At 45.2% G+C, this 13,872-nt stretch overlaps 1 protein-coding gene and 1 long non-coding RNA gene across 7 annotated transcripts in view; one reads left to right on the top strand and one right to left on the bottom strand.

Moving 5' to 3' along the window:
- Positions 1 to 13,872, bottom strand: part of LPCAT2 (lysophosphatidylcholine acyltransferase 2) — a 390,784-nt gene that overhangs the window by 80,902 nt on the left and 296,010 nt on the right. For all 6 annotated transcript variants that reach the window (XM_068260831.1, XM_068260828.1, XM_068260829.1 and 3 more), the window contains one exon: positions 6,845 to 6,998. In XM_068260831.1, coding sequence (XP_068116932.1) covers positions 6,845 to 6,998 — 154 coding nt within the window. The remainder of the gene's footprint in view (positions 1 to 6,844; positions 6,999 to 13,872) is intronic.
- Positions 3,442 to 13,872, top strand: part of LOC137538577 (uncharacterized) — a 35,679-nt gene continuing 25,248 nt past the window's right edge. The window contains exons 1-2 of the long non-coding RNA XR_011024835.1: positions 3,442 to 3,569; positions 7,617 to 7,688. This is a non-coding gene — a long non-coding RNA (uncharacterized lncRNA). The remainder of the gene's footprint in view (positions 3,570 to 7,616; positions 7,689 to 13,872) is intronic.

The raw sequence follows: 13,872 nt of genomic DNA, 5'->3' as shown, positions 1-13,872 counted from the left end.
TATTTGAGAGCTACATTTCATATATTGCGCATCAGCACGATATATATGTACTCTAGTCAGTCAGTCTTGTACTTTGTAGTTATATATCTTGTAATTTATTCATAACATTCTAGTAATATTATTGAAGTAACATCTACGAATCTGCTTAATCCTTCCTATACGACACTTCTGAATTAACATGTATGACCCAAATCTGTTACCGACTACGCAGTGGCGGACATACGGCCGTGCAGGCCATTCAGCCGCACGAGGGCCCCTGAAGTTCCGTTGCTTCAGGGGCCCATTAAGTATTGCTGTTTTTTTTTTATTATTATTATTATTTTTTTTTCCTGGGGGGCCCCGACTCCTATCCTCCCCCCCTCACCTCAGGGCCCCCCCCTCATGCGGCGGGAGAGTGGCAAATACAGGAAGTCTCCAGGGCTCCGGGCAGGCGCTAGAGGCTCAGCGGCTGCTTGGTCTACGATGTCTCCAACTCTGTATACTGCTCGCTACTAAACCAGGAAGTAGCGAGCAGTATACAGAGTTGGAGACACGGGAGACCAAGCGGCTAAGCCTCTAGCGCCTGCTGGAGCCCCGGAGACTTCCTGTATTTGCCGCTCTCCCACCGCGCATACCAGGAGGGGGGCCCCCGAGGTGAGGGAGGGAGGGAGGATAGGAGTCAGTCCCCCCACCCGGATAGCTACCCACCCACCTGGCTACCTACCTACCTACCCACCAGGCTACCTACCCACCCACCCGGCTACCTACCCACCCACCAGGCTACCTACCTACCCACCCGGCTACCTACCTACCTACCCACCCGGCTACCTACCTACCCACCCGGCTACCTAACCACCCACCCGGCTACCTACCCACCCACCAGGCTACCTACCCACCCACCCGGCTACCTACCTAACCACCCACCCACCCGGCTACCTACCTACCTACCTACCTATCGGGCTAGTTACCAACCCACCCACCAGGCTACCTAACCACCCGGCTACCTACCCACCCACCTACCTACCCACCTGGCTACCTACCCACCCACCAGGCTACCTACCCACCCACCCGGCTACCTACACACACACCCGATTACCTACCCACCCACCAGGCTACCTACCCACCCAGCTACCCAGCCAGCCACCCACCCGGCTACCTACCCACCCACCAGGCTACCTACCCACCCGGCTAAGGGCTACCTACCTATCCACCCACCAGGCTGCCTACCTACCTACCCACCCACCAGGGTACCTATCTACCCACCCACCCACCCACCAGGCTACCTACCTACCTACCCACCAGGCTACCTACCCACCCACCCGGCTACCTACCCACCCACCCGGCTACCTACCCACCCACCAGGCTACCTACCCACCTACCCACCCGGCTACCTACCTACCCACCCGGCTACCTAACCACCCACCCGGCTACCTACCCACCCACCAGGCTACCTACCCACCCACCCGGCTACCTACCTAACCACCCACCCGGCTACCTACCTACCTACCGGGCTAGTTACCAACCCACCCACCAGGCTACCTAACCACCCGGCTACCTACCCACCCACCTGGTTACCTACCCACCCACCAGGCTACCTACCCACCCACCCGGCTACCTACCCACCCACCAGGCTACCTACCCACCCAGCTACCCAGCCAGCCACCCACCCGGCTACCTACCCACCCACCAGGCTACCTACCCACCCGGCTAAGGGCTACCTACCTATCCACCCACCAGGCTGCCTACCTACCTACCCACCCACCAGGCTACCTATCTACCCACCCACCCACCAGGCTACCTATCCACCCAACCACCCATGGGAACTGCACGCCGGATGGAGGCTGGGACAGGAGGTCCGCTGCTGCAGGTGAGTAAATGTTTTTTTTTTTTAATCTATATTAGCAGGTGTATGTTCTGGGCAGGTCTGCCGACATGATTGCACGTATTTTCTGGGCAGGTCTGACGACCTGATTACACGTATTTTCTGGGCAGGTCTGCCGACATGATTGCACGTATTTTCTGGGCATATCTGCGGACATGATTGCACGTATTTTCTGGGCATATCTGCCGACATGATTGCACGTATTTTCTGTGCATATCTGCCGACATGATTGCACGTATTTTCTGGGCATATCTGCCAACATGATTGCGCGTATTTTCTGGGCATATCTGCCGACATGATTGCACGTATTTTCTGGGCATATCTGCCGACATGATTGAATGTATTTTCTGGGCATATCTGCCGACATGATTGAATGTATTTTCTGGGCATATCTGCCGACATGATTGAATGTATTTTCTGGGCATATCTGCCGACATGATTGAATGTATTTTCTGGGCATATCTGCCGACATGATTGAATGTATTTTCTGGGCATATCTGCCGACATGATTGAATGTATTTTCTGGGCATATCTGCTCACATTATGTGTATTTTCTTGCGAAAACCTGCACAATTATGTGAATTTTCTGGGGAAAGGGTCACCAAAACTTGGGCCCACTGTCTTTGCGTTGCACTTTTCTAGGGAACCTGAGGTGAGAATAATATTGAGGCTGCCATATTTCTCTCCTTTTAAGCAATACCAGTTGCCTGGCTGCCGTGCTGGTCCTCTGCCTCTTATTCTTTCAACCATAGACCCTGAACAAGCATGCAGCAAGTCAGGGGTTTCTGACATTATTGTCAGTAGTAAAAATGTTTCTGTACCGTGTTAGCCAAACAATATATGTAGGTAGAAAAAAACAAAGTCTTGTAAAAGTAATACCTTTTAATGGCTAACTGCTAAAGTTAAATAATGCAAGCTTTCTGGGATCTAGTCCCCTTCTTCAGGCATATTTCTAGATGTTATGATGATTGATTATCAAATGATTATCAGAAGTGCATTATCTACACCAGAAACTCCAGGCACATTACCCTGCAATAACGCAAGATGTGAGACCTGCCCTTATATCTTGTGCACAAGCCAAATACAAATACCAAACTCACAAAAATATCATCAAATATCAGACCAATTTTCCTGTAAATCATCCAATGTTGTATACATGATACGCTGCATGAAATGCCCCTCAAGAGGAATCTATATAGGAGAAACAGGACAAAAACTGCGCACAAGAATGAACCATCACCGCTTTAAAATTAATGAGGGTAAAATGGACACACCAGTGGGCCAACACTTCTGTGAACCAGGACACAGCATGCAAGATCTAAAAGTACTTATTCTCAAGGGTAACTTTAAAAATGAACAAGCAAGAAAGATTTCTGAGTACAAATTTATGAAAATGTTCAAGACATTAACAGAAGGTTTAAATTGTGGAATGGGATTCATGACTCCTTATGTAACATGATTGACTTGGCTTCACTATCTTCAGAAACCTGCTAGATTTTATGTTTGCTTGCATAAGCTCACTGGCTTCAGCCTGCTGACCACCTGACATCTAACTGCTGAACAGCAACCAGTACGTTCAACTGCCATCTTCATGCAGCTTCCCTGCATCAGTGTTTTACTACAGCTAACATCTAGAAATATGCCTGAAGAAGGGGACTAGATCCCAGAAAGCTTGAATTATTTAACTTTAGCAGTTAGCCATTAAAAGGTATTACTTTTACAAGACTTTGTTTTTTTCTAATGACATTATTGTCAGAACTGAGAAGATTAGCTGCATGCTTGTTGCTGGTGTACTTCAGTTTAATACTGCAGCCAAATAGATCAGCAGGGCCGCCAGGCAACTAGTATTGTTTAAAAGGAAATAAATATGGCAGCCTCCATATCACTCTCACCACGGGATCACTTTAAATTACAGTTAGCTCCGCCCTCATCCGGTCATTGCCACGCACATTTTTTGCCGCGGCGCCGCAGGTTCTATCCACACCTATTTTTTATCTGCGCCGCGCTTAGCGCGCCGCAGGTTATGGCCACGCCCATTTTTTGCCACTTCGCGCGCCGCAGGTCATAGGGGCCCACAATTGCAATTTTGCACAGGGGCCCACTGCTGGCTGTATCCGCCACTGCAACTATGTCTGTTGTGTATTGTATCACATAGCATCTAGCCTGATAGGCGGCCCAGAGCTGCATTTTCCCTGGCCAAGCTTGCTCCCTTGTGCATTACTCCTGTGTTCATATGTGGAGCCTCTTCCATTATTCAGCTCAGGGGCGTAACAATAGCCCCTGCAAGGGATGTATCTGCAGGGGGGCCCTTAGGAAAAGAAGCCTGTGGGGGGCCCCTGGCCCTGGGGCCCTCCAGGGCCATGTTTAGGTGCAGGAGGTGACAGCACAGCAGTGGCTTATGTAGAGGGGTGCAGCCGCAATGCGGAGCTGTAGCCACCTGGTGTGTGTCCCTATAACTGAGACACACAGTCACAGCTGCTCGTTCTACCCCCAGGAAAGATTAGAGAGGAGGCACCACTAGGGGAAACTCTAGGCGAGAGTGCACTGAGCTCTGAACGCTCTGCAGAGAGGGGGAAGCACGCTGTGGATGATGGGGCTGGAACTACAGGAGAGTAAAGACTTGGCGATTGGGACTGATCCTCTCCCTCAGACACCCCCTCCCTGTCTGTTATTGCTGTGTGACGCCCCCCCTGTCTGTTATTGCTGTGTGACCCCCTGTCTGTTATTGCTGTCTGTGTGACCCCCCTTCCTTGTCTGTTATTGCTGTGTGACCCCCTGTCTGTTATTGCTGCTGTCTGTGTGACCCCCCCTGTCTGTTATTGCTGCTGTCTGTGTGATACCCCCCTGTCTTTTATTGCTGCTGTTTGCGTGACCCCCCTGTCTGTTATTGCTGCTGTCTGCATGACCCCCCTGTCTGTTATTGCTGCTGTCTGTGGGACCCCCCTGTTGGTTATTGCTGTCTGTGTGACCCCCCCCCCCCCTGTCTTTAATTGCTGTCTGAGCAACCCCCCTGTCTGTTATTGCTGTCTGTGTGATTCCTCCCCTGTGTGTTATTGCTGTCTGTGTAACCCCCCTGTCTGTTATTGCTGTCTGTGTGACCCCCCGTCGGTTATTGCTGTCTGTGTGACCCCCCCCCCCGTCTTTAATTGCTGTCTTTGTAACCCCCTGTCTGTTATTGCTGTCTGCGTGACCCCCCCCCCCCGTTATTGCTGTCTGTGTAACCCCCCTGTCTGTTATTGCTGTCTGTGTGACCCCCCTGTCTTTAATTGCTGTCTGTATAACCGCCCTGTCTGTTATTGCTATTTGTGTAACCCCCCTGTCTTTTATTGCTGTCTGTGTGCCCCCCCATCTGTTATTGCAGTCTGTGTGACCCCCCTGTCTGTTATTGCTGTCTTTTGGCTGCGCTCTGACTTCCACAGGGGGATTTCACCCTCTGTATAGTGCTGCAGAAGTCATGTCACTGACTGTCATGTCACTGACTGTCCTCGGAGGAGCTCACAATCTAATCTTACCATAATCATAGTCTAATATCCTACCATATTATCAATATGATGTATTTATTTATGCAGAACTGACAGAGTACAGAGAGGGAATAAGAAGACTGACAAAAACACAGACCACTATAACAAATGTGCATGAGAATGGGTGTAGTTTTGACAGGGGAGCCTCTGACTGGGATGGGGGGTGCTATTTTAGTGTTTGCCATTGGCGCTATATTACCCAGATATGCCCCTGCCCCAATGCAGGAAGGGGGAGCAGCAGGCACAAACAGCAGCAGGGAGGGGGGTCCGATTTCCCCCCTTCCTCACCTCGGGCTGCCATCAGCACTCCCCCCTCCAGCAACGACACCTGGGGAGCCCCATCCAAAGTTTTGCAGGGGGGCCCCGTGATTTCTAGTTATGCCCCTGATCCAGCTCTTAGCCTTGTTGCGCTGGGTAGTCAGAAAGTATGACCCCCCCCCAGCATTACACATCTAGTTGCAAAGTTTATTTAATGTTGTAGGACGTTTATGAAACGTTAAATAACCTTAGTAGCAAGATGTCATTATCGGCATAACCCTGCGCCATTTTTTGTGACGCCTTTTTTGAATGTACCCTGCTTACAAGGTTTGGGCCAATCAACCTTTAAAGGGAAAAAAATCCTTCCTGATTTCAGGCAGCAGTTAAATAAAATCCTTGGTTCAATTCCACTGGGAATAACCTAGTAATCATTGCTGTGTATGTACAATGCAAGGAAAGTGTCCAAGAAACATTTAAGTGCAGAATTTGCCATAATTATCTGTTGTGTGAAATATTCCATTTGTTATAAACTTTCCTAAATAGATGAAAAAAACTTTTTTTCTCCGTCATAAGCAGATCATAACCTTTTGTCCTTTGTAAAAGTCTAGAGACAAAAAGTTAATCTGCAAAGCTTTTGTATTGCCCACTGATAAATTTAAGCAGGTCAACTCACGGTAAACTTTTTTTATCCAAGCTTAATGAGCCCAGTTTGTCCAACTTTTCTAGGTAAATGAAATCTTCCATCCTTCTGATTAATTTAGTCACCTGTCTTGTACCCGTTATAGAATGTCAATGTCAATGTATAGTTTGGTGCCCACATCTGTGTCCCATACTCCAGATATGGCCTTACAAGTGATTATGGAGGGATTAGTATACTAGCATCTTGTGTGTGTGTGTGGGGGGGGGGGGGGGGTTGTGTCTTATGTAGCTCATACATTTTATATTTTATTTATTTTTATATGTTTATTAATTGCTGCTACTTGGCTCCTTAACTTGTTATTAACCAGTATTGCCTAGTCTTTCTACAAGTATGGTGTGTTTGCATGACTCTGTATTTATCAACATTAAATGTAATGCCTTCTCATAATCATCATAGTTCCTCTTTAACACTTTTGAAGTTTCTAATGAATGGTAACAGTGTTTTCCCCATTCATGTTCAAGAACAACAAGACTTTAAATTCTAAGAGTCCTAAACAATACATACCCTGTCAAACAATGTGAACAATTCTCTCAATACATCAGAAACTGGTAACTTCAAGTGGCAGGCAAATTCTTCAATTCCTATTTTTCCTCCTTTAGATGAGTCAGCAATGGAAGCAAAGGCCTCCATTTGTTTCTGAATGTCATCCCATTTTATACTGAAAACAAAGATTGTGAAACTATTAGCCTGTGCATACCAAAACTGGCCAATGGTAGAACATTTTCATTTTCTTTTTCTAAGTACAGTAATAAAAAATAAAAAAACGTATCAATTATCTTGCTTACTTATTTTTTATCTTAACTATAAGGAGAGAAAAACAAAAGTTTGCTTTCCTAAAACAGAAAGAATTTGCGATAATTCAGGTTGGAGTGAGCTTGAGATGTCTCCCAGAGCAACACTGCTGAATATATGCAAATTAACCATTGTTACCCTTAGAAGCTAAACACACCTCCAGAACCGCTGGAATCCAGTACAATGGTTAATTTGCATATATTCAGCAGTGGTGCACTGGGAGACATCTCAAGCTCACTCCAACCTGAATTATCACAAATTCTTTCTGTTTTAGGAAAGCAAACTTTTGTTTTTCTAACATCTTAGTAAGGGGGCTTTTAGGACCATTGTAGTCCCTTACACACCCCAATGAGTTCTGGGTCACCATGAGCTTGCTGGTTAGTCTGTGCCTATAAGGAGAGATCAGTCATAAAGTACATAAGGTAAAAGAGAGCTGAGAGAAAAGCCCATATTCAATTAACTTTGCTCCTGTGTTTTCTCCCAGGAGATCCTGGTATTTTTCATATTATTTGAAAAATAACTTTTTAGCAACTAACAGCTGAACAAGTACTAAAAAGTAAGTAAAAAGGTAATATCAAACTTATTTTATCTATTTCCTTGCTTGATGAGGATGTTAAAGATATTTATTGATAAGGTAAGAAAACATCTCCTTTGAGAGAACGCAGGAGAAAAGTTAATGAAATAGGGGTCATAACTCTTGAGATACAACTTGAGAAAAGATTATTATTGAGATGAAACAGATAGGGGACCCTATGCAATTCTTTCACCGGAGAGCAGCAAGAAGCACTGATTAGGTGTCAGGACCGTTGCTTAAGTCAATTGTATTTAGAACCTGGCTGGTTGGAAAAAAAACTTGCTTGGGCAATTTCATTCCCCTGCTATCTATATGGCTCTATGGAATCGATGCTTTCCATCAACTATGAACGCAAATGAGCGAGAACTTTTCACCTGCTCAGAGCATTTTTGACTCCCTACCTATGTAGTGTAAGAAAATAGAACATACTTTATTGAAAAAAAAAAAAGTCTTTATTTCTTTTGTTATTTCTTCCTTTTGTATTCTTTTTCAATCTTGCTTGAAGTGTCTCCACCTGGCTACGGATTCCCACCAGAAAACCACCACTGCATGTCGCTACATGTGCTCCATTTCCAAGCACCCTAGCCCTATCAATATCCATGCTACAGCTCTGCCAGGCACTCTCAGCCCCATCACAAGTTGCCCCCACAGTGCTGACACAGTGCTGTCACAATCTTCCCTGAGCAGGATTCCAAAATCCAGAGCCAAAAGAAGCTGCCTTTGCATAGACTAATATGTAAAGGTGGCCACACACCATACAATTTCTTCAAATATCTGTTCAATTAAATAAGAGCAATCAATTTTTTAGACTGATTGGAACATTTAAAAAATCTGACCAATGTACCACACATGTAACATTTTTCCTCAATAATGATAAAAATGATTGGAAACGCTGAAAAAAATTGCTTGGGTGTATATATTAATAAATTGACAATCTACCACATACCATTCAATTTTCATAAAAATTGATCAGAAAAATCCACCATTCCCAATCAACTTTTTTCAAATAAAAAGGGAAATCTGATCAGATTTCTTGATCAAATACAAAAAAGAGCTTTTGTTTTGTTTTTTTGGGGAAATGCGATCTTTTTATCCAATTGCCATAAAATTGGATCATTTTATTGTATTGTGTGTGGCCACCGTGACTATATGGAACTCCACTCTGCACATGCTCTCCCGTTTGTGTGAGCAAAAGCTTGGCATCCGCCATTACTTGGTCACCTTGGTGCATGGATGTGCAACGGCCTATGGTACAGTCAGCCACACAGCTGCCCTATTTCTCTAGTGACCAGTGGCTGCAGATGGAGACGCTGTGTACTGGCCCCCTTTGAGCAGGCCACAAACCTTGTGAATTGAGAGCAGTCAAGCTGGAAGGACATCGTACCCATCACCTTTCTGCTTGATGATACCCAGTGTGGCCTGATGGAAAGTGATGATGGGAAAGGAGGGAAGAAGGTGGGAGGAAGGGTGATATTCCACTCCATACCTCACAGCCAGCATCAGGAGGAGCAAAAAGGGACAGGGGTCTGCATCAGGTGTTCGAAAAGGAGGAGGAGGAGGAAGATAATGATGATGATGAAGGAGACCATGCTGGAAACCCATCCAATCTGCATTTCTGTTTTAGTGCCCCAGGCATTGTGCTGCCGATAGAAGATCAGGAACTGCTGCAGCTTAAAAAGGAGGAAGTGGGCGATGAGGATGAATATTTCTGGGGACCTATTGAGGGACCTAAGGAGGATGAGCCCAGGGGACCTCTCTTTCATATGTGTGTATGTACACATGTTGTGATGCCTACGGAGAGACTCCTACATTTGGCTAGTCACCCTTCTGGGTCACACCTATAAAGGAAAAATATCATAGTTCCCTTCATACCTAACCCAGTGCGAGAGAAAGAAAAAGTAACCCTCAAGAGCAGTATTATGCAACCAGCTGTGTGAGGAGCTCCCCACTCCACAATCCACACAGCAGACTGCCTCCACCATACCAACCTGTAGCGGCAGCAGCAGTAGTGTGTGACGCTTGGTGTTTGGCGTGCACACAGAATACAATAAATCGAGGTCAGGTTGAAGCTAGGTCATACACGAGAAGTCAGAATTGTGCGGTACAGAAGGACTTAACGAAACAGAGCTAGGTCAAATAACGGGCTAATATCGTTACACAGGAGTCAGATGACAAGAGGGTCAAGACAAGTGCTAAGTCAATATTCAGGCCGAGGTCGTACACATAGGATCAGATGGCTGAGGTAGAGAAGGGATGAGACAGAGACAAGGTCGTTAGCCTAGCCGAGGTCTATAACAGGTAGGTAATGAGGCTTTAATCAGAGTGGGGGACTTGCCGGATCATACACAGAAACAATATAATAATACAATATAATAATTACAATATACTGTATATATATATATATTACACAATTCTAGACTGACTAGAGTACATATATATCACGGAATGCGCAATATATAAATGAAGCTCTCAAAGACTATCTCACTAGGAGACCAAGAACTAGCGAACTGATAAGTATCAAGGCCAATGAGCAAGTGAATGCTTTGGCCTTATATACACAAAGGATAGATCCCAAGCCCACCCCCAGCAAAGATAGCAACTCCTGCAAAAAAGGTGTCAGCTGATGACATCCCAGCTGACACCTATGGACACGCCTTCTCAGCCTGTAAAGGCTGCTCTGTCCTTTGCACGTCCGTCTGGTCACACTGCGCACGCCGAACCCCCGCCGCAGGGGTGCTGGGGATGCGACTGGAGGACGGCGGAGCGGAAGTCCCAGTACGTGAACGACTCCCGCCAGAGACGCCGTGGGAGACATTGCGGGACTCGCCGCTTGCAGGTAAGATTATTACATAGTGACAGCACACCATGTACATCAAACACTTTAGGTCAATGCAGGGGTGATTTTCTGGATGCTTGGTGAAACAGTGTTCTGTCTGAAAGATCCTTCACTGCCACTGGTGGAGTGGTCACACTACAACTGATTATGACTGTCACCTGAAAATGTCAATCATCTCACCATTTTTGAAAGGTGGATTACTAGCAGCTATTATCCCCCTACTGTAGATGACACTGACTGACTGACACAAGGGGCCTGATTCACAAAGCGGTGCTAACAGTTAGCACGCTGGGGAAAAGCCCTTTATCACGCCTAAACTCAGTTTAGGCATGATAAGTTTAGGTGTGATAAGTTTAGGAGTGATAAGTTTAGGCATGATAAGTTTAGGTGTGATAAGTTTAGGCATGATAAGTTTAAGCACCAACTGGGTTAGCAGTGCAGTGCACAGCTGATCAAAAGTTTTGCGCTAGCAAAGTCTGGTGCACATTGCATAGAGTTTAATGGCGCTGCTTTGCGTGCGGGACTTTGCGCACGATCTAAACTTATCTAAACTTAGCATGCCTAAACGTATCATGCCTAAACTTATCACACCTAAACTTATCACGCCTAAACTGGCTTTTCACCAGTGTGGTGCAATGGTTATCACGCTTAAAGTCTCTAACTGGGTTAGCACCGCTTTGTGAATTGAGCCCCTGGACTCACTGGCCAACCAGGATGCCTTTGTGAACGCACACTGCTCATGTTCTAGGTCTGTAACTATCCTAAAACCCAGTCAGCTGAGATGGCCTTGGCTGAATTTTTTTCGCAATGTAGAGCAGTGGCAAATTGTATTATACACTTCTGGGTGCCATTGACAATGCACTACACCCTGTTCTCCATGCCAATTTCCAATGCACTCTCCCTGGTGATTGCTGACCAGAGGCCACACAATGTTACTGCTCTCGTTGACCCATGCTCCATCACAGGTCCTCCATCCTTGGGCCTAATGTCACCACGCTACTTCTACAGACCTTTATGTGGGGCACTCATTACACATGTCATCCAGTTCATGATGCCGGCTAGCAATGCGGCCTTCTGCTGTTCTGACAGCAGAGACAGCTGCTAGTGGGCTGAGTTGACAAGCAGCACCTCCCTTTCTCAATCTTAGGACCTGCCTCCATGTTCTAATGTTTATGCTGCCTTCTGCACCCTGTCGATCATGCAAAAATCTTATTTGCCTGCTGTCACTTTAACTGGCATTTACTAAAAAAAAAAAAACTCAAGGGTTTTTGGAACTTTTTATATTCCCTTGTTGCCACTGTTCTCCTACATACACCTAGAACATTTGGTGGTTCTAACTCAAAGAAGTTTTACAAGTACATCAACTCTAAAAAAAGAAAGGTTGACTGTATTGGACTCCTAAAGGATAAGGGTGGGAACTCAATGGTGGATGACCAAGGTAAGGCAGAGTTATTAAATGCTTTCTTTGCTTCTGTCTTCACAAGGGAAACATCACTGTTGCAAATTACAGATGCAGAAGAGTCTCAATCTTCCAATTGTAATATTAAATACTTAACTAACGCAGGAAGAAGTGACGGCAAGACTAAATAAATTAAAAATAGACAAGGGCAAGGCACCTGGCCCGAATGGCATACATCCTCGGGTCCTAAGGGAATTAAGTTCAGTCATAGATAAACCCCTTTATCTTATCTTTTGTGACTGGCAGAGTCCCAGTAGATTGGCATACAGCCCACGTTTTCACATTATTTAAGAAGGGCAAAAAATCAGATCCAGGAAATTATAGACCAGTAAGCTTAACATCAGTTGTATGCAAACTATTTGAGGGGTTACTGAAAGATGCTATACATGACTTTATAGTAGAAAATATTCTTATTTCTCAGCATCAGCATGGGTTTACTAAACACGGGTCCTATTTGACTAACATGCTCAGCTTTTATGAGTTAGTGAACGCTAATATGGATATTGGGAATGCTGTAGATGTGATACTTGGACTTTGCTAAGGCCTTCGACACTGTTCCCAACAAAAGTCTGGTGCAAAAGTTGAGGATGCAAGGACTGGGGAAGAGTCTGTGTGCATGGATAGGGAATTGGCTGATGGACAGCAAATGAGTTGTGGTCAATGGAGCGAGCATACCCAAAATGGAGTCCCACAGGGGTCTGTACTGGGTCCAGTGCTCTTCAATTTATTTATTAATGACCTAGTAGATGCAGTAGAACGCAATGTTGCTATTTTTGCAGATGATACAAAATTGTGCAGAATCATCAACTCTCAGGAAGATAGTGACATATTGCAACAGGATCTGGATAAGATGGCTATATGGGCACATAAATGGCAGATGAAATTCAATGTTGAAAAATGTAAAGTCATGCATTTTGGTCGTACCAATGGTCTAGCACCATACAAAATAAATGGGATACAGTTGGGGACATCAAACTTGGAGAAGGACTTAGGAGTACTACTCATCGATAACAAGTTAAATAATTGTATTCAATGCTAAGCCGCTGCAGCTAAAGCTAATAAAAGTTTGGGAATCATTAAATGGGAAATAAAAACTCGAGATGCTAGCATAATATTGCCCCTGGTTAACTATCTAGTAAGACCACATCTGGAATATGGAATTCAGTTCTGGGCACCACATTAAAGGAAAGATATTGCAGTTTTTAGAGCAGGTGCAGAGACGAGCAACAAAATTGATACGAGGGATGGAAGGTCTCACTTACCAAGAAAGGTTCGATAAACTGGGTTTATTTAGTCTAGAGAAAAGGCGCCTTAGAGGGGATCTAATTAACATGTATAAATACATTAGAGGGCAATATAAAAGCTTGGCGGATGAGCTTTTTGTTCCTAGGCCTTCTCAAAGGACTAGAGGACATGACCTGCGCATGGAGGAAAAATGTTTTAGCCATTTATTTAGGAAAGGGTTCTTTACAGTAATAGTGATTAAGATGTGGAATGCATTGCCACAGGAAGTAGCTATGGCAAATTCTATACCTGCATTTAAAGGGGGCTTAGATGCTTTCCTTGCGTTGAAAGACATCCATGGCAACAATTACTAGGAATGCCCAGTGATGTTGATCCGGGGATTTTGTCTGATTGCTGTCTGGAGTTGGGAGGGATTTTTTTCACTTTTGGGTCTAATTGGACCATGCCTTGTACGGGTTTTTCACCTTCCTCTAGATCAACAGGGATCTATGGGGGAGCAGGCTGGTGCTGTACTTTGTTCTCTGGTTGAACTCGATGGACGTATGTCTTTTTTCAACCCAAGTATGTAAAAAAACAAAAAAAAAACGATGTATAGATCATTTTGGTGTCATAAGTGGTAATAAAGT

This window comes from Hyperolius riggenbachi, chromosome 11 (genome assembly GCF_040937935.1).
Source record: "Hyperolius riggenbachi isolate aHypRig1 chromosome 11, aHypRig1.pri, whole genome shotgun sequence".
Lineage (NCBI taxonomy): Eukaryota > Metazoa > Chordata > Amphibia > Anura > Hyperoliidae > Hyperolius > Hyperolius riggenbachi.
The sequence above is the reverse complement of the archived record's forward strand: the minus strand, read 5'-3'. Positions and strand labels throughout refer to the sequence as shown.